This window comes from Polypterus senegalus, chromosome 11 (assembly GCF_016835505.1).
Source record: "Polypterus senegalus isolate Bchr_013 chromosome 11, ASM1683550v1, whole genome shotgun sequence".
Taxonomy (NCBI): domain Eukaryota; kingdom Metazoa; phylum Chordata; class Cladistia; order Polypteriformes; family Polypteridae; genus Polypterus; species Polypterus senegalus.
Window position 1 is genome coordinate 166,563,854 of NC_053164.1, and position 21,716 is coordinate 166,585,569.

The 21,716-nt window shown below is 36.7% G+C and overlaps 1 protein-coding gene across 1 annotated transcript in view; it reads left to right on the forward strand.

Annotated features, from left to right (window-relative positions):
• Nucleotides 1–618: 618 nt before the first annotated feature.
• Nucleotides 619–21,716, forward strand: part of agk (acylglycerol kinase) — a 51,251-nt gene continuing 30,153 nt past the window's right edge. The window contains exons 1-7 of the mRNA XM_039770064.1: nucleotides 619–896; nucleotides 2,009–2,048; nucleotides 3,833–3,912; nucleotides 10,951–11,026; nucleotides 11,412–11,504; nucleotides 14,633–14,665; nucleotides 15,299–15,393. Of these exons, the coding sequence (XP_039625998.1) occupies nucleotides 787–896; nucleotides 2,009–2,048; nucleotides 3,833–3,912; nucleotides 10,951–11,026; nucleotides 11,412–11,504; nucleotides 14,633–14,665; nucleotides 15,299–15,393 (527 nt within the window). The 5' untranslated portion in view covers nucleotides 619–786. The remainder of the gene's footprint in view (nucleotides 897–2,008; nucleotides 2,049–3,832; nucleotides 3,913–10,950; nucleotides 11,027–11,411; nucleotides 11,505–14,632; nucleotides 14,666–15,298; nucleotides 15,394–21,716) is intronic.

Here is a 21,716-nt window from a genome sequence, read left to right on the forward strand (position 1 = left end):
AATCCTTCTTTAATAAGAACCATTTTTCGTATATTTCGTACATTTCTAACCAACGGGTTTAATTGATTTAACTAATGAAGGTAACTGCCTTTATCACTAATATCTCAGTTACGTTCGTATACAAAATGAAATTCTTTTCATAGACTCTACGTAACATTTCAGTTAGATATGTGTAATTCGTTAATGAATTTAAAAAATGGTCTTGTTGAGTTTGCCAGTTCTCCCATCCGGATTTTTTTTGATTCTCCACTCTTAAAAACATGTTACAGTCAGTTAATTGGTCTCTCCTGACTGACCCCTTTTTAATGCGGGGCTGGACACAAAGGTAAGTGCATCAGGCGGTAAAGAGGTACATACAGTGCACTTTTGGTTCCAACAAACGTCTTAATAAATTGGATGAATAGTTTCTTAACATATTCTTGATAGACTATAGCATTCAGCGGAGGAAGTGTGTTTAGAAAACAGAAGCTAAATCGTGTTCTTATTAAAAATACTGTTAAGAATTTTTTAATTAGTTTTTGGGATGCAGAACTGGTTTATTTAAAGATGCAGAAAATTAAACCGCGTTTACCGCAGACTGGGAACCATATATTCGTTAAGTCTCGCTTCCTAGACGGCTAACCTTAACAGACGGACGCATACAGTACCTCTTGTAAATGACTTACCCATATACAGCAGCTGCTGCTGTGGAGGTCCTTAGTAAGCTATCGTCTGTTTCGTAACATTTTTTAATGATTTTACATACATACAAATAAAGCCATAGTTCGGCAATAGTTTAACCTACCCATGGCGAGGTTATTGAAGATCTTCAAGGCCGTAAGGAACCATTGGAAGAAATCTGTATTTGGGCTCTGTGTGGTTTCCTACGGAGGATACTGGCTTTATGGCAAACAATGGTAAATCTAAAATACCATCTTTACGCTGTTCAATAATATATTTATAATAAAGCGAAATTATGTCCGCACGGGTTGGAGGTTTGTTTAGTAACTATATCAGTGGGAATTGCCAGCTCCAAATTGTCTCAAGTCTGCTCGTACTGAGTGTGCTCGAATGTGCTGGGCAACTCTCCGGTCATCCTGCCGGACTCATGGTGTCCGATGCTTCTTTATCCCTGCGTTGGATTAATCGTGCCCAAAAATGGACAGCAGCATTCAAGGTTGATACTGTATAGTACCAATAAAACATGACTCCTTTAGATTTTTAAAATTGTGCACTGTAATTCAATGGTGTGTCCATTCCAACCAGAATTATCTTTGCATCTAAAAGGAAGAGATTTCTCAGTCATTTTTTCGTCACATTTATGGATCCATAGAAATTACTTCTAAATGATGGCATATACAGCTTTAAAGCCTGAATTATTTTCCCTGATATCAAACAAAGATTTTTTTTTTCAATTAAATTTAATTATTAGAATTAGTCAATGGGAAGTTTCTTCCTATAATATTTCAGGGACAGCTAATCTGATTTGATATACTTTGTTAATTCCCCAGGGGAAAGTTCCTCTGGAGGTCAGAATGCAGGGTCAGCCATTGTACAGTGACCTCGGAGCAATTTTCAGGTTAAGGGCCTTGATCAAGATCCGAACTGAGTCAGATCCCTTCTAGTGTGAGAATTTGAACCAGCAACCTTCCAGATGCCAGCACAGATCCTTAGTCACAGAGCCACCCCCATTATAGAGGTTTAACAGAAAACCGTTTGGGAATCATTTTATTGTATTCTAATTTGATCACTTTTTCAATTTGGATATTATTTTTATTTTATAAGTCATTCACTCGTGTTAATGTATTGTCAGGTGTCTAAAATATTTTACAACTCTTTATGAATAAAGCTCTTTTTCATTAATTTATTATTCTTTAGCTGCAATTGACTAATCAGTATCTCAAGTTAGATCATTATTTTTAAGTAATTTCTTTAATACAGACATGTTGTGCTGCATGCAATTATAAGAATAGAAAAACTATTAAATAAGAGGTGCTGTATTTTCAAAATTATTTTACTTTTATTCCAGTGACAATTTATTACGGAGAGCTGCTTGCCAAGAAGCAAGGGTAAGATCTTTTTCTTAATTTCTTTGAAATTTTGTTCAGTGGAACCTGTAATTTGATTAAATGGATTGTTAATGTTTTTATTTGGAACAATAAAATGTAAAAATCGCTGCAGGTTTGTGTAGATTGCTGTGGACTGGTACCATTTCTTTCTAAGTAAAGTACATTAGGATTTACATAAACACAGTAGATTACCTTTCAAAAGCTTTTTTTATTGCTATCTCATTATTTCCTGTTTTTATAATTAGCTGTCAGTTAAAATGTCAGAATTCTGAATCTTAACAAGTAGGTTAACTACAGTTTAGGTTGAAAAAGCCACAGCTCACTGGGCCTAATTTTAAACAAGGAAAATCTGCAGAATAAGCTTTTGCTAAGCCATGTAATAAATGAGCATAGATATGTATCTCATCCAAGGCTGGTTCCTGCCTTGCACCAGTTTTTACAAAGGAAGACCATACCACCTACAACCTTTAGTTGTATGAGGCAGGTTTTAATATAGATGAATATACTGTGTTCAACTGGTAAAAGTAAAACAAAATATTTAACTGTTATCATTAATGCATCTGTTGTGCTAAAGGCGATCTAGTGTTAACAGTAGAGTTGGATCGATACCTAAAATTTTGACTTTGGTACTGATACCAGGTTTCGTACTTCAAAACTATATTGAAGCAAATAACCGATAAACCAGAGTCTTCCAGTTGCTTCGTTTTCCTGGTCCAAAAACAATGCATGCCTTACTGGTCTACCTCCACCCATGGATAGAGGTAACCTGATTGCCACAATGTCCCCACTATAGTGGGTAGTGTGTTAATGAAGGCATTTCACATGATGAATGGTGATGTGGGATCCCCCTTGTAGTTTAGAATGTGCTAATATACACATATTAAAAAGCAGAGAGCATGGGAGTGGGGGTTAGAGTGCCTTGTGACCCCTTTGGAGTTTTCAGTTTGCTATCATTCAACTGTTGCTTTCAGAAGTCCCCCTTGGGGGTCAGAGTGCAAGGTCCTGGTACATAGCCATTTACTTCTAGTACCAAAATTGGTACTGTTTTACTAATACAATACTGGTATAGTACTGTTTTAAATATTTGGTATTTTGTGACATTGGTACCCGTATACCATGCACCACTAGTTAACAGATAAAATTTTCTGCTAGAAGATAAGATACTTCAAGGGCAAAAGGACCAGAAGATGAATGTGTTAACCAAAAAATAATACAAGTTTAAAATTCTAAAGATAAAAGATTATTGTACTAAACCCAGTTTGTGAACTAAGGAGTAAACTCGGAATACTCCAAGCTAAAAGTCAGTAAGTAAAGATTTTTTAAAAGTAATGGTCGCAAACGGTTACTGAATTATATACACAAACTTGGTCAAAAACTGTAGCATGTATCATAGGCTTCTAGGACCTTGGTCTTTTTAAGAACAGCAGCATCTTGACAACCAAATAACAAAATGGCAGCGTCCAGAGAACAATCAACAGTGATGCAATAAAACAGATATATTACAATAAATTATTGGTATTAATCAAGAGATTAATTGTAGCACCAGGAAATAAAAGTGTACCTACATCTGACATAGTTTAGTTACAACAAGTTTTTGTTGGGATTTTGTTTCTTTTTTTGTACCTGACCCTGTAATTGCATTATTAATGAAGATACACGTTTTTTCTTCATTTCTGGACTCCTTGATGTTGTTCTGCCATGAGGGCCCTTCTTTCACAAGATGTAATAGTGTTAATGTTTGTAATTTGAAATTGCTTTAACATGTTCTCTTTTTTAACTTTTAGAACTTTGGTGCTCAGCTGATCTCTTCTGGCAGTCAAGTAAAGAAAGCAACTGTCATTCTAAACCCAGCAGCTTGCAAAGGGTAAAGTGTATATTTTATTATTTACCATGCACCAATAGGAGAATAATTTTTGGTTTTCTTCTTCTCTTGCAACTTGCATTCATTATTAATTGGATAGTTTTTAAACTGAAATTGTTTATTTTATCTTTCCTAATCTTGTAATTATGTCATGTTTTGATCATATTTAAAAAATGAAGATATAAATATAAAAAAATAAATTTGTCAGGAAGCATCTTTTAGCTTCTCTGTATGACCTTGTACTTTAAAAATATTTTGAAGCTGGGTTATTTAATTATTGTTCTAAGTGGGCAAGTTTAGTGTCATGACTTAATGCCTGTTTGTCATGTTTTTTCCTTTATTTTTAGCTATTGTGATGGGCGGCTTAGGTGGAGAGTTTATAATTGCAGTATATCTGGGGGAAATGGTTCACAAAATCTTAAGTTTTAATTTTTTTTAATCTTTGCAACAATATTAGTCATGAACCAGAAGTGAACATGTCATATGGTGAATGTTGCTAGTGACTGACTAATTTGCATGTGAGTAGTCCTCTGTGTTCGGAAAAGTGATTATATGTCTTGATGAGCTAGTGCTATGTCTTAATTCTGCATGAATAAGGTTATCCTACCCTTATGATTTAGTTGTTATCTGTGCATCTATAGGTTACAATACACGTTATTCTTTGTGATTTCTATGTGTTTCTGTCTGTGTCCAGAAAATAAGTCCTTTTTTGTTTATGTGTTTAAAAAGTAATAACTAGGCCATCATATATTCAAACACTACCTGGACTAATCAGACAAATCCACCTCAATAAAAGGACAAGTGTTGTGTGTCTGGCTGTGTCTGTCAGTGTTGCTGTGTCTCTGCTATTCAACAGATGGCACATCACAAACTAAGCATTTCTTTTATAATTCCCATACCAAATAGTATGTAACAGATATATAGCAATCGGACAGATGCACTGCAAATGTTAATGTGAAGGTCCATGTTTATTAACTGTATATTGTATATACATACCTGAAGCTTTTGTGGTAAGATTATTTTGGGATTGCAACAAGTAATCATTGTTATTGATAATAATAATGATGAAAATAGTTGCAAACTAATTTTGTTATCAATTAGTTGCTTTATGATGTCAGGGCTTAAATTTTGGCCTGGTATTGTGCCTATAATTTATATATCTTGCATGGATTAACTTAATAAAGTAGAAAACTGTAGCTGTACTTTCAAAACAAAAAAGAATCATTACCATTTTATACCATTATGGACTTAGCATAAAAATACACTATTTGCACTTGCTTAAATTGCAATGATGTGAACAATCCAGTTGCAATTGTTTCATCCTGTAGTGCATTGCATTTCAATGAGTTGAAATAATGGTCAGGTTATTAGCTGTTTAGTAACACACCATACATAGCTCCAATAAAGAAAACAAGGCTTCAACATCATTCTTCAATTGAATATGGTTGCAGATATGGCTACCCTCATTCATTTTCTAATCAGCTTAACTGGTTCTGGGAGTGCCGGGAACCAACACCTTTCCCATCTGAACTGCCACACAAATTCACATTTTTGTCTACAATGGTGGCAAAATGAGCTGTTCCTTATGTATATTCCAAAATAAAATTTAATTAGTGCATGAAAAGTTCCACATTGGCCAGACATCCATGTGGCTCAGGTCATAATGTTCTGAAGGAAAATCTGTTCTGTGATTCAAAATGTAATAGCATAATTGCAGAGATGCAGATTTAGTAGAGCTATTAAAATAGCAATCATTGTTATGTTTGTGTTTTTTTTAGGCCAAGGCAATGATTAATAGGGTAACAAATAGAATGGGAAAAGTCCCTGTCAAACTACACAATTTCTGGTGATTTCCAGTGACAGACTTGACACTCATGAACTGAATGAGCCAGGGCTAGTTGGGCATTTAATTTAATGTTCAGCAACTAGGTCAGACCATTCTGTCACTCACCTAGACAAAATCAAACAGGTCTAATTTTGTTTTAAGCTGTTGGAGCAGGCTTTTGTGTTTGTAAGAGCTGCCAACCAATGAGCGCACACACAAGTACAGTGCATACAGTTGAGCCGTGAGGAAAGAGTTAAAGTAGGTGTTGCAGACTCGTCTGTCTGATGTCTCGTTTGTTACGTTTGTTTGTTGCTGTATTGCAACAGATTTCAAAAATGAAAAGAAGAGCAGAGACTTTGGCTGAACTCATCATTCTTGGAAAGTCTTTATACAGAGACTGGTTCTGTTAGGCGCCATGTTATTTGGCTGTCAGAAGGTGGCCAGCTTGTTATATTATGGATCTGGCAACAACAGTTGTTAAGGTTGACCTCTCACCTGACTAGAAGTCATGTAATTTGTCACCACCTTAACATAGTGAAAACATATATGACATATATTTGAATGGTATGGGAGTGAATGAGTTGCAATTCCCAGTTAGGAGTAATTACTGCAGTTACAGGTCCATTTAATAGCTAATTCTGGATTAGTACACAAGCATAAGTAATAGTCTGGTCACTTATGTGATAGCTTGAAAATGTTATAGCAAAGTGTGTTTTACAGGAATTCTGAAAAAATAATCTGAAGCTGATAAATTTAATTTCACAAAGGTTGTCTTAAAGCTGGAACAAATCTAAAAAAAAGCAGGGCTTTATTTGGAAAATTAAAGCATTGTGTTTCTCAGACATTTGCAGTTTTTAATTTCATTTGATTTGTCCGCTAAATGTTAATCCTTATAAGAAATAAATCTGTCCCTATCAAGATCTGTAAAAATGAGCATATCACAGCACTCAATTCATTTTTCATTCTTTAATGGCATATAGTGGATAAAAACAAACAATACTCTCTGGGAGATTTTTGATGATGCCTAACAATGCTTTCAGTCATTTTGCTCTTGATTTCTGCAGCAGCCTTGGAAATATGAATCTAGACCTTAAATGACAAGACCTGTTACTATAGCCTTTTTGGCAAATATTTTTTTGATCTTTTATTAAATTTTTTAAAAGCATATACCATTCTATACAATTGAGTCAAACTTAACAAAACTAAATTCAAATCAACCCCCACCCATGAGAAAGAGAGGAAAGCCCACAGCCAGAGTAAGACTATTGAGAGTGGTAAAGAGAGAAAGGAGTCTTTTGCCCCCAATATAAATGCTTATTCTAAAATATTATTGATTATCTCTTGCCAGGTTTAAAAAAGTTTTGATCAGATCCTCTAATTTAGAATTAGATTTTTCCAATTTCAAATAGTATGTAACATCAGTTACCTACTGACTTAAGAGGTGGGTTAGGATTCTTCCAGTTGAGCAAGACAAGTCTACGTGCTAGTAGTGAAATAAAGGCAATTACAGTTTGTTTGTCCTTCTTAATCTGGGGATCCTGAGTTGATTTGTCATATGGTGGGTGCGGCAATGTGCTGTATCAGCGTGTGCTCCTAACCTCCTCCTCCTTAAGTGACATAGATGTGCTCAATAAAAGATTTTAAGTTGAATAATTAAATGATTTGCACTTATGGAGCTAGAGTGAATTCTGTGGATGGCTGCCTTCCACTCCATTTCTGAAATGTTGAGTAAGAAATCCTTTTCCCACTGTACTCGGGGATCTTTAACAGGAAGGGATTTTAAAGTGTTTTTTTATATTATAGAAATGCTGTCTGAGTCCCAGAGACGGATCAATATCTTTTCTGGAATAGAAATATGTAGGAAGTGAGGAAAATTGGGCTGACTTTGTTTAACAAAGATTCTGATTTGGAGATAGCGGAAAAATTGTGTTGATGAGAGACTAACTTTGGAGTGTAATTGTTCATAGGATGCGAAGACATTATTTTTATGCAAATCTCTAAATAATTTAATCCCATTCATTTTCCAAACATTAAAAACTGTGTAAGTTCGAGAGGGTGGAAAAAGGTGGTTATCTTGTAGAGGTACCACAGATAAAATATTCTCTAACTTGAAGTGCTCCCTACATTGGTTCCATATTCTGAGTGAATGAAGGACAATTAGATTGTTAGTATATTGATGATACCTTGTATTTGTTATGTAGTGTTGTATATTCATCTTGATTTGTAAATGTCAAGGGGTATCCTGTTATTTCTTGTATGGTAAAAGGCGTGGTTGTGTGCACATGTGTAATATAAATAAGGGGGGTGGAGTTAGAGTGTATGAAATGAGCAATAGAGAGACCAGTGTGTGAGAAAGCGTTTGCGGTTGTTTCAGTTTCGTTAAATAAAGTGTTCCTGTTGTTCATCACCCTGTTGGATTGGTTGTATTTAAACGTACACAGAAGATAAGAATATGTAACAGTATTTACTGGTGTACAAAGCAAGGAATAGAATTTAATTTCTATTGCAGACGAAGGTAGTGTGTGTTCATTTATTTGTGTCAGTGTCCAGGTTTTTATAGCTTGTATGTTTGCCGCCCAGTAATAAAATTGAAAATTAGGTAGAGCCTTGCCGCTTTCTGATTTAGTTCATTGTAGGGTCACCTTTTGAATGTGTGGGTTTTTCAAATTCCAAATAAATAAGGTTATTATTGAATGTAATTTCTTAAAAAAGATTTTTAATGTATATGGGGATATTTTGAAATAGAAACAGATACTTAGGGAGGATATTAATCTTGACAATGTTAATTCTCCCTGCTAAAGTAAGGTGGAGGGTAGACCATCTATGCACATCTTGTTTAATTTTGTCCATGCAAACAGCAAAATTTTTTTGAAAAAGAACTTTATATTTACTTGTGATGTTGACCCCTATGTATTTAAACTGTTAAATCCAGTTTGATTTTGTCATGTTACTGAAGGAGGCACTTTCTCAGTCCTTCTAGCTAGGGCTTTAGAGAGTATCTTAACATCATTATTCAGAAGTGAGACTGATCTATATGATGCACATTGTAATGTCTTTATTTTTCTTAGGAAAAATGGTAATTAATGCTTGGCGAAAAGTTTGAGGTGGAATTTTTTTTGTCTCTGGCTTCTATAAATGTGGCTAATAAAAGGGGAGCAATCTTAACTGAATTTTTTTTTTTTATAAAATTCAGCAGTGTAGCTATCAGGACCTGCTGCTTTCCCACTCTGAAGTTAGTTTATAGCATCTAGTAATTCTGATAGTGTCAGAGGTTTATCCAGTTCCTCTACACTTAAGAGTATCTAGATGTGGTATTCGTAATGTATCAAAAAGTGCATTAGATTGTGTAGAATATAAGGACTTACAGTAGTTTCTAAATATGTGCATTATATTTTCATGGCCAATGATTCTATCTCCGTCTGTGTTGGTGATTACTGGTATTACATTGCAAACTTTCTGCTTATAGATTTGTTGCTCTAAGATCTTGTTAACCTTCTCTCCATGTTCATAGTAATGATGTCACTATTTAAAAATGAGTTGTTCTGTTTCTTTTTTTGTGAAGAGGTTGAGTTCTGATTCCATAACCTGTCTTTTCCTAAAAGTGCCTCATTTGGAGACCTGGTATGTTCTTGATCTATTCTGGTAATATCACTGATGAACTCTGAGGCCTTCTTGGTTTCTGATTTATTTTTGTGGGAAAGATATGAGATTATCTGTCCTCATAAAAATGTCTTTAAAGTTTCTCAGAGTATTCTTACAGAAACCTCAGAGGATGCATTTATTTCTAAAAAAAAAAAAAAAAAAATCAATTTGCTTGGATATAAATTCTGTACAGTTCTCATCAGCTAATGACAGGGGGTTAAGATGAGTATGTGGAGCATAGCGATGTTAGCTCCATGATCAGAGGGGCGTGGTTGGAGATAACAATAGCGTCGCATTTGCAAGATTTGATTGTGGGCAAGAAATTGTTATCTATAAGAAGGTGAGAAGTAGGAATATGGATTTAGCAAAACTGTGATTATTTTTGCAGTGATAGATGTTGTCACCCCTGTAGCTGAACACCTATCCAGGTTTGGATTTAAAACATAATTAAAGTCTCTGGCCACCTGGCCATTATAATTTTGTGAGTGTTCGAAGTTAGGAATGGATGCAAATACGTTTTAAATGAAGACTCTGTCATCCACATTGGGTGCATAGATATTTATCAAAATCATTTTACAATTAAATAAATTGCCCGTAACCATCACATATCGCCCTTCAGGATCTGATACCGCAAATGAAATTGTTCTGTGAATTAAGATTCCTGTACCTCTAGTTTTCTTTGTATAGCTGGAATGGAATATTTGGCCAAAACTGATCCTTGTTGATTAAGTGAGTCTCCTTTAAAAATACTATCTTGGCATTTAGACCTGTGTTTCCTGTCGGGTGAGAGAATACTTTCTTCCTCTTTAGTTAATAATTGAGACCTTTGACACTCCAGCTCACAAATTTTACTGTTTGATCACAAATGCATTGCTTCTAATCTTTTGTTGTCGATTTATAATCTTAAATTAAGGTTGTACATTATTACATATGATAGCTTTAACCTTAATTTGCAATATTGCATGGAGTTATGGCTATAAGGCCTATTGTTGTGTTGGCACTTACAATTGTGAGGATGAAAAGGATAGATCAGAAATAGCTTAATCTCTTTCTGTCCTCCCCCAAACCCCTCACCCCCTGATTTTGCCTCCCCAAGTGAAGCAAGATTACACTTCTCGGAGTCTCAGTCCCCTGACATGCAAATATAATTTTAGATGAAATATTAATGCCATTGTTATAAAGAAGTGTATTATACAACTGATGAATACAATACAACTGACTTTTGAATAACTTGTATAAACATTGCATACTTTAAAACCCTAATTAAAAAATTAATCAGTATAATAATTTTCCAACTAACTGATTAGCAAAATGGTTACTAGATACAGCCCTATATCATTACAACGTTCTGTTGATTTGTCTTTCTAAAGGAAGGCTGTATAAGCATTGTATAGTGCTGTCCTTATTTACTCTATATTTGTAGTTCTGCATAAGTGTGTTGGTAATTTTTATTATAAGGTATGTGTGATAGCACAGTTGTTAGCACTTCTGCATCATCACAGCTCTAGCAGACTGACTTTGAATCCTTGCCCAATTGTAGTCATTTTTTCTGTTTCTTGAAATTATCTTTGTAGGAAGGCAAATAATCTTTTTGAGAAGAACGTTGCTCCCATCTTGAACCTGGCTGGCATAGATGTAAAAGTAATTAAGGTATGATATGCAATATGTTTATTGATTTTCATTGACTTTATGAAAGGCTAGAAAATGAGAGAAATCATTTATATGTGTGTATTTTAACTTAATGTTTTTTTTTTAAAGTGCAGTAGGCATTGGGCTGAATTCCTCGCAATGGTAGCAAGCAACTGCTATAAACATATAGTTGAAAAGTGATTTGTAATTTTATCTGTTATCTTTTCACTGAATTTGTTTGTTTGTTCCTTATGATCTGTGAACAAACTCAAATAAAAGTAACTAAAACGTGATTATAAATATACCATTTAATTTTCACTGTAATGATTTTTACCTCCTTTCTATGCTGTTATTCCTTATTAGTAAAGTAATTTGATTCTTATTATTCTCAATTTCTAAATTGCAGACAGACTATGAAGGGCAGGCAAAGAAGTTGTTAGATCTGATGGAGCCAGCAGACCTCATCATTATAGCCGGGGGGAATGGCACATTGCAGGAGGTAAGTCCAGGACATATGTGGGTTTTTTTTTTTTCGTTTCACATGAATGTTATGTCGGAATTATAAAATAATTTAATGAGAATTGCAATGTAAAATGTTTTTAAATTTTTGGAAATAGGTTACATGTTTTGGTTATCCTCTATTACATTAGGAATTTGCCACATATAAAAAAAGTTATTTACTTACACCAATACATGCATTTATTGTGAAAACCTGGCCCATCTAGATAAACTGAAATTTAAATGGGGGTGGCTTCCTCATTGACCTGTTGTTGTTTTCCATGTCATACTTTATGTATATTTTGCATCTCCTTTGTGTCTCCATGTTTTTTTTGAGGGTACCCTTTTCTCAGACCCATTAGGTTCAAAAAAATGATTGTAAATTAGCTGTATGTGAGTTTTGTCTTTGTAGGATTGTGTATGTGAGTGAGCTCTGCAGTGAATCAGGATTGCACCCGAATCTTGGTTGGTTTAGAATTTTAATATCGTTTATATTAAATTATATACATAATAACTAGAGAAGTACAGAGGGAGAGCCCTTGTTTTTATAGTATTACTAGATGTTCTACCTGGCTTCGCCTAGATGAGTGAAAAAAATTTTCATTACATTTGTAAAATAAATAAAATGCAGATATTGGACTTATGACCTTCTCATTAAAGCAGAAAGGCTTATTTAGCATTTAGTACCTTGTGAAATAACATAAGATTCAGAGAAATAGAAGAAATTTTTACAGCAAAAAAACAATTTGTAGAACAGTAATAATTATCTTAATAGCTCAGTAATAATGTTGAAATTTTATACAGCTTATAGATTGCTCCACAGTTGTAATGCACACCTCGATCGCTAAGAGACAAATGAGGGTTGAGGGGCACACACACCCTCCTCCTCCCTGACCAGCACTCCTGGCTGATCCCCACAATCCCCCCTGTCACTTCTGCCACCTCAAAAAACATTTGCTATTCCAGCTCAAGAATGGATTTCATCACTGATGGGTTTGCTTGCTTATATTTTGCCCTGGAGAAAAAATAAATGGTACCAGAACAGATTTTTGATACGCTCTACCATTAAAGAGCTATTTAATGGCAAATATAAAAATCTTCTTCTTTTTCAGTATGCTCAGATATTTAAAGTTCTCATTAACTACTGTGGTTAACATATTGTTAACAGATGGTCCTCCCTTCATCTCACCTTAGCAAGGAGAATTATTACTGGGATTGGCTCCAGCAGACCCGCATGACCCTGAAGTTAGGATATAGTGGGTTGGATAATGGATGGGTGAAAATGAACATCACATCCTCCCTTCCATGTCTATTTCGAAGTATCCCTATATAAATGAACAAATTACTCTTTAAAAAACTGTACTCAATCATAACATCATTCATTTGGAATTCGTAATAGGCACGCATCCAAAAGGTGACTCTACAAAGTTCTAAAGCAGAAGGTGGCATGACAAATATATGGACAATAAAGTCTTAGCGATTGGCAGACTATCATGAATATACCCCGGCCTGGCTTTAAAAAGAAAATTAATCTTGTTCTAAAACTCCATTTTATGCCCTGCACTGTGCTCTATTCAGTGCTAGCTATCACCAGTTTACCAGCAGTCCAGTCATCCCCCATTTACTTTAAATATAGAACCAATGCAGGGCACATTTCAAGGTTAAGGTTCTGTTAGATGTAAGAAATGTTAAAAGTAACCTACCCAACTTTCTACATTTCATGCCAATGTCTATTCTAGAGGTTGTACTGATTAGTCTTGATAAAGACTCGGAGAGTATTTCAACAATATATAAAAATATTTCAAAGACCCTACGCTACAATTATCCTAGGGAACGGTGGGAAAGGGACCTTTCAATTAACATCTCAGAAAAGGAGTGGAACTCAGCCATACATAGAATACACTCTAGTTCTATAAGCGCAAAGCATTCTGTAATTCAACTAAAAATCTTTCACTGATCACACTTATCTCTTTAAAATTGTCTAAAAAATACTCATGGTAAGATGCAACCTGTGAGCGTTTCCATCTAGCTTCAATATTACTAGCCTAATATGTTTTGGGAATGCACTAAATTAGCATTTTGGACAAAAATCTTTACCTTGGTCACAATCGCAACTAATCCTTTAACAGTTAGAAGTCCATAGGAGTAAATCAATTGTAATAGACTATACCATACTACTAGCACACAGACGTAGACCTCAGTGTGTTACGGATGTTTTATTTTATCTCAAATTAGAAACAAATATATAATTCTGCATAAATACAAAAACCTTTTTTAAAAAATGGCAAGAATTAATTCATTCTTGCAGTCAGGTAAACTTCAGAAGGGAGGCTAGCCTTAATACCTGTGCAGCTTTAAAAAGTGAGCAACGTGTAAAAGAGCCATGTCTTTGGCGTTATGTCAGAGCGCTGAAGTTCTTTGTGAAATGTGGTGTTTTAACCTCTTTTAGGTTGGTAGTTGTGGTGAGCTGAGCAACATAGATGGACACAAGCAGACAATGTGGATGCATTTTAATGCTAGCTGTAAATATAATCTGGCTAGATTATACTTGTATATGGTTATAGTCTATAATATGCATATTATGTGACATGTTTTTAATATTGATGAAGCAGGCTGGTTTAAAAAGGTCCAAGAGTTGGATGCAGCCTGTGGGCCTTGTGTTTTTGACACTTTAGTCTTATAGCATTTGTAGACGAACTTCTCATCCCATAGAAGAGGGGTTTATGTTATCATATACTGGTGTAGAAGGTGGAAAGCATCTTGGATATCACACTCCCAACACTTAATTCTGGCACATTTTAGAGGTGATAATCAACATTATACAGTATTTTACTTGCATGCTTGTGGAATGTTGGAGGAGAAAATCCACACAGATGGTGAACAGGCTAGGAAATGAGCACAGGTCATTTAGATAATATTTCCCAACCCCTCGAATTACAATTCAGGATAGTGGATGGCTGGAGCCAGTCCTGGAAACGTCATTTGCAAGATGTGTTGCAACTACTCTATAGGGTGCCAGTTCGTCAAATGTATGTTAGTCAAATTATATTTTTAATTTGCCTTTAAGAATGCTTGTCAGTGTAATTAAAATGTGTACAATAAGCTGATGATGTTTTTTGATATTTTCAGGTCATAACAGGATTGTTACGACGAGCAGATGAGGTAAGATAGTAGTGTAGTTATGCTCTAATTTTACAAAAAATACAAAAACAATATAACACAGAGATATGAAAAGGATAAATGAAGCTCTCATTTTACCATTATTCCCATTATTTCACCAAGGCTTTTACAGATCATTCCTACCAGCTGTCTGTTTTAGCTTTTCCAGCCAGAGTGAAACGCTTTAGCAAAGGAGAAGTCAAATTTGCTCAAGAAATGATGTAAAAGTCCCCATCATTCCATTGCAATGCCCATATCAACGTGCAAAATATTTGCGTCTGCATTAAATATTAGTAAAGCATCATGCCTAGGAAATTCTCCATATAGAACTAGTCTTTAGTAAATCGCTTTTAGAAAAATAATTTGGAAAACCTACGCCTAAGCTTAGCGAATTGCATTCATTTAAAGCTAAGCAAAGTATATATTCAGAGACACTCTCTATACTTGATTTGGGCTAAAACATATTTTTAAATTCACAGAATTTAGTTGATTGGTGCCGTCTTGGTTATGTGCATTTGTCAGTGGTGAAAAAGACCATTGGGCCAAATACTTTAAACAGCCACTCTGTTTTATTCACATCAACATCTATTTGTGACAGCTAATTGAACATTCTAATATGCCACTTTTTCATTTTAGGATGTGTTTAGTAAAATTCCTATTGGTTTCATCCCACTTGGAACTACCAACACTCTGAGCCATACACTGTTCCCTCCATGTGATAACAAAGTCAAGTAGGTATTTTATATCGGAAAATGTAGTGTATTTAATTCCTCCTTTATTTACAGGAACTTAAAGAACATTTGTGTAGTTATGAATAAAAATGTATTAAAATATATAGGATATGCCTGGTTAAAGAGAATACCATACATTTCCAATAGGTAAAGGGCAGGGATAAAAAATAATAAATGGTGATCCTCAATTGGATAAGCAGGTTAGAAAAGGATGGATGGACTAATTAATGCTATGATAATTGAAATCTGAAAAATTCATGAGATTAGGTACAAAGTGTGGCATTAGTACTGTAAACAGGATTTACAATTCAATTGTGTGGTGTGTAGTGTTCATTCTAATAGAATGAATTGCTGTAATTTGATGGTTACAAATACTTCTTTATTTGTATATTGCACTTAGCTGCATGTAATGTCACATTAACACTAGAATTACCAGAGCCTATGAAAAAACTCGTAGATACGTCCCACCTTAAATCGCTTCTTACATCCCTTCACACCTCTCCGCCAGCGTCCTTTGTGCTCTAAATGTGCTGATATGGAGCAGCTAGAAGCAGCCGGCGATTCCATCCCCCCACCAATTTAGAACGTGCATGAACCTCTCCCAGCTCATGCCTTGATTGAGTATCTGGGAGTGAAGTGGAGTTTTAGAGTGGAAATAATAGATTGTTGTTTGGAACACACGCATTTCATGCCTGTTCCGTTTCTACAGTAATCTGTGTAAACACATTGTTAAAACAGAAACTTTTTTTATATTCTAGTAGTAAATGACAAAATGTAGGCATAAACTATATAATGTATGAAGCCTGAAGTCCAAATATCAAAGAAACATTGTCACAAAATGTACAAATATAACACAACAATTGCGCTTTTATTCAAAAATATAGCTGCAGAAAAAAAAGCAGCCTTAACATGTGACATTGACACCTGCTTATTGCGACCGCCTCCGTGGCGCAATACAATCAGTTACTGACTGGGAACCAAAATGTTGCAAGTTCCATCCTGCACCATTCCGTTTTGAGAAGTAAACTGCTCTTATTCTTACTATTTCAGAATAAAAGCATACATTTGATTTCAGTCTGTAACAGCCGGTGTAATTTATGATCCTTGTAAAGGTTAGCTTTGTTTTTTGTTTTTTTTTTTATTCACTTTTCATTCTCTCAGTCACGTTCAGAATCAATCCATACAACCCTATCTGACACGGCTGTTTTCACATAAAGACGCGCTATAGCTCTGCAGTGTACCACGATGCATACTAACGCCACCCCCAAAAAAAAAGGGTTCTGACACACAAACGCTAGTGAAGCTGCCTTCTTCGTATCTCACCGTCACTTGATTTTCTTTTTATTCAGTTTTATTGAGAGTTCATGCCAGTCCCCACATGTTGCTGTATGCTGTTTCTTGTTGTACTCCAGGACATGCAGAGGAGAGAATGGTAAAGAGCAGTAACTTTGGCGCTATATGCAATCATCAGACACTCCTCATCTGCCCGTGTCGCTCAAACACAGGAACATATGTTGGTGTAAAAGTTTAACAAAACAAGTGCACTTTTATTCAAGTGCACTTTTTCCATCGCCTTTTCCTGTAAGAAGCAATGTACACACTTCTCTCTATACTGTGGTTTCTATTACACACCTGAAGGAAAGAGACAATATAAACTGCTCAAAAAAATTAAGGGAACACTTTGAAAACACATCAGATCTCAATGGGAAAAAGAAATCCTCCTGGATATCTATACTGATATAGACTGGGTAATGTGTTAGGAACGAAAGGATGCCACATCATTTGATGGAAATGAAAATGATCAACCTACAGAGCCCTGAATTCAAAGATGCCGCAAAAATCAGAGTGAAAAAATTATGTGGCAGGCTAGTCCATTTTGCCAAAATTTAATTGCAGCAACTCAAAATTGTACGCAGCACTTTGTATGGCCCCTGTGTTCTTGTATACTTGCCTGACAACATCGGTGCATGCTTCTAATGAGATGACAGATGGTGTTGTGGGGGATCTCCTCCCAGATCTGGACCAGGGCATCACTGAGCTCCTGGACAGTCTGAGGTGCAACCTGGTGGCATTGGATGGACCAAAACATAATGTCCCAGAGGTGTTCTATTGGATTTAGGTCAGGAAAGTGTGGTGGCCAGTCAATGGTATCAATTCCTTCATCCTCCAGGAACTGCCTGCATACTCTCACCACATGAGACCAGGAACTGTCGTGCACCAGGAGCCACAGTACCAGCATAGGGTCTGACAATGGATTCAAGGATTTCATCCTGATACCTAATGGCAGCCAAGGTGCCTTTGTCAAGCCTGTAGCGGTCTGTGTGACCCTCCATGGATATGCCTCCCCAGACAATCATTAACCCACCACCAAACTGCTCATGCTGAATGATGTTACAGGCAGCATAATGTTCTCCATGGCTTCTCCAGACCCTTTCACTTCTGTCACATGCTCAGGGTGAACCTGCTCTCATCTGTAAAAAGCACAGGGCACCAGTGGTGCATCTGCCAATTCTGGTATTCTATGGCGAATGCCAATCGAGCTGCATGCTGCTGGGCCATGAGCCCAGGGCCCATTAGAGGACATGGGGCCCTTGGGTCACCCTCATGAAGTCTTCCTGGTTGTTTGGTCAGAGACATTCACACCAGTGGCCTGCTGGAGGTCATTTTGTAGGGCTCTGGCAGTGCTCATCCTGTTCCTCCTTGCCCAAAGGAGCAGATACTGGTCCTGCTGATGGGTTATGGACCTTCTATGGCCCTCTCCAGCTCTCCTAGAGTAACTGCTTGTCTCCTAGAATCTCCTCCATGCCCTTGAGACTGTGCAGGGAGACACAGCAAACCTTCTGGCAATGACACGTATTGATGTGCCATCCTGGAGAAGTTGGACTACCTGTGCAACCTCTGTAGGGTCCAGGTATCGCCTCATGCTACCAGTAGTGACACTGACTGTAGCCAAATGCAAAACTAGTGAAGAAACAGTCAGAAAAGATGAGGAGGGAAAAATGTCAGTTAAACCATTCCTGTTTTGGGGGTCATCTCATTGTTGCCCCTCTAGTGCATCTGTTGTTAATTTCATTAACACCACAGCAGCTGAAACTGATTAACAACCCCCTCTGCTACTTAACTGACCAGATTAATATCCCATAAGTTTCATTGACTTTATGCTATACTCTGATTAAAAAGTGTTCCTTTAATTCTTTTGAGCAGTATATGTGAAAACATCATCGCACTAATGCAATATTATTTGAAAACGAACAGCGTCAGATCGGGTGTGAATTTATGCAGGAACTGGAAATTTTCTGATGTGGGATCAGTTCTGTATGGTTGTGGGCACTTGTTTTGTTATACTTTTACACCAACATATGCATCGTGGTACATTGCAGAGCTATAGCTTGTCTTTATGTGAAAACAGCCGTGTCAGATGGGGTTGTATGGATTGATTCTGAACGCGACTGAGAGAATGAAAAGCGAATTAAAAAAAAAAAACCAAAGCTAACCTTTACAAGGATCATAAATTACACTGGCTGTTACAGACTGAAATCAAAGGTATGCTTTTATTCTAAAATAGTAAGAATAAGAGCAGTTTACTTCTCAAAACGGAGTGGTGCAGGATATTGCATTAGTGCGATGATGTTTTCAGGTGTGTAATAGAAACCACAGCACGGCCACAGAGGCGGTCGCAGTAAGCAGGTGTCAATGTCACATGTTAAGGCGGCTTTTTTTTCTGCAGCTATATTTTTGAATAAAAGCGCAATTGTTGTGTTATATTTGTACCTTTTGTGAAAATGTTTCTTTGATATTTGGACTTCAGGCTTCATACATTATATAGTTTATGCCTACATTTTGTCATTTACTACTAGAATATAAAAAACGTTTCTGTTTTAACAATGTGTTTACACAGATTACTGTAGAAACGGAACAGGCATGAAATGCGTGTGTTCCAAACAACAATCTATTATTTCCACTTTAAAACTCCACTTCACTCCCAGATACTCAATCAAGGCATGAGCTGGGAGAGGTTCGTGCACGTTCTAAATTGGTGGGGGGATGGAATCGCCGGCTGCTTCTAGCTTCTCCATATCAGCACATTTAGAGGACAAAGGACGCTGGCGGAGAGATGTGAAGGGATTTAAGAAGCGATTTAAGGTGGGACATATCTACGAGTTTTTTCGTAGGCTCTGGTAATTCTAGTGTTAAGTGGCCCTACTCTATTCAGAGAAGCAGAGGTTTTACCTCTGAGTCTGTCTGTATTACACAGCACTGTACCAAGTTATTGAGATTGAGCCCAAGGGCCTTGTTTTGCCCACTAATACTTGGAGTGACAGTGAGATATGGTGTACCCAATAATTATAGAAAGCTTAACTCTTTCAGGGTGGATGTCGACACATAAGTTGAGGTGGATGTCAACATAGTCAACATCCAGGGATAGAGGACAGTAATCAGCTGTAAACGTTGACAAAACCCGGTGTTATGGTTCGGCTTTATTTGCTAGCAGTATGATGTTTGCAATATGTGTGACACTGGTGCTACTGTTTCAGGTGTCTCTTGCTGCATGCTGTGACCACTGTCACTGCTAGCTGCCTTTATTTGGCTGCTGCTGGCCATCGCCAGCTTCCAGAGTGGTCACAGTATACAACAACAGACGCCTGAAACAGCAGGACCAGTATAACACACATTGCAAGCAGTATGTAATGTGGCGATACGTGCCATTGGCTGCTTCTAACATTACCATACCTTACAGGGCAATAGGTGTGTGATACTGTGTAATAGGTATGTGAATTCACATAGTGTAGAGGCTCATGGAACATAAAACACATGGACATTTGTCATAAATTAACATTTTATGCTGATTTATGTGTGAAATCATTGCTTTGTGTGCTTTTTAGAAAACTGCGTTTTTGGAAAAAATATTCAGCCTTGGGCCAAAACGAGGAAAAAAAATAGCCCTTAAAGAGTTAATCCGCGGACTTGCCTTATGCTGCGCTGCCACAGTCCTGTACAGTGATCCCTCGCTATATCGCGCTTCGATTTTCGCGACTTCACTCCATCACGGATTTTAAATGTAAGCATATCTAAATATATATCACGGATTTTTCGGTGGTTCGCGGATTTCTGCGGACAGTGGGTCTTTTAATTTATGGTGCATGCTTCCTCAGTTTGTTTGCTCAGTTGATTTCATTCAAGGGACTCTAATGGCAGATGGCTGAGAAGCTATCCAATCAGAGCATGTATTGCGTATTAAATAAAACTCCTCAATGATATACGATATGCTTCCTGCGTGGTGCTTCGCACACTTCAAAGCTCTAACAGCCCGTATTGATTTTTGATTGTTTGCTTTTCTCTGTCTCTCTCACTCTCTCTGACATTCTCTGCTCCTGATGGAGGGGGTTTGAGCAGAGGGGCTGTTTGCACAGAGGCTGTTTGCTTAGAAGATACGGAAGCTCCTGTAAAAAATGCTGAAAGACTACCTTCACATTGGTCCCTTCATTGCTGCCGCTTTATCGCAGGTGCTTCGTATACTTAAAAGCCCAACAGACCTATTGATTTTTGATTGTTTACAGTAGTGCTGGGCGGTATACTGGTTCATACCAAAAACTGTTTTTTATTTTTGTTATGATATGGATTTGTCTTATACTGGAACACTGGTTTAAATAGCCTAAACAATGTTCGGAACGTGGCGCAGCGGGAAACTGTTTAAGGGGGGACCATTTTCACTACTGCACCGCAAAACAGGAATGCCGCAGTGTACATGCGTTAGTGGAGGTATTGAGCACTGAAAATGGAGAGAGAACATTCCTAAATGGAAGCTGTAGCAAAGTTGAACATGATGACACAGAAGAACTTTTTAACGAAAAAAGGTGACATGTCTGTCTGAAGATACTTTGGTTTTAAAAGTTCAGATATGGACCATTATGTTCCAGTGTGTGAATACTGTTTCTATAGTACTGGACTACTGGATAATACTGCAAGCCAAGTTGTACTTGTTTTATTTTTTTTCAATACTGTGTAATGTACCTGGTTACTGTGTAATAGTGTGACGATGCCGGTTCCCTACAGACTCCCTCTTCCTACATGGGAATCTGTTGAACCAACACCGTTGATAGTTATGACCGAGATGAGCTGAGAAATCTCATTGAAGTCAGGGGGTGGTGGAAAGTGCTCAAATGCTTTTGTTAAAAACAGTCAAAAGTAAAACTGAAAGTGTCCATTGTGCAGTGTTCAGAAAAATCCAGTACCCAAATAAATAGCAAATCCATAAAACCAGTGAAACGTGGGGATAAAATCCATAATAAATAAATCCGTTAAAATAGAGGTTAAAATGCAGT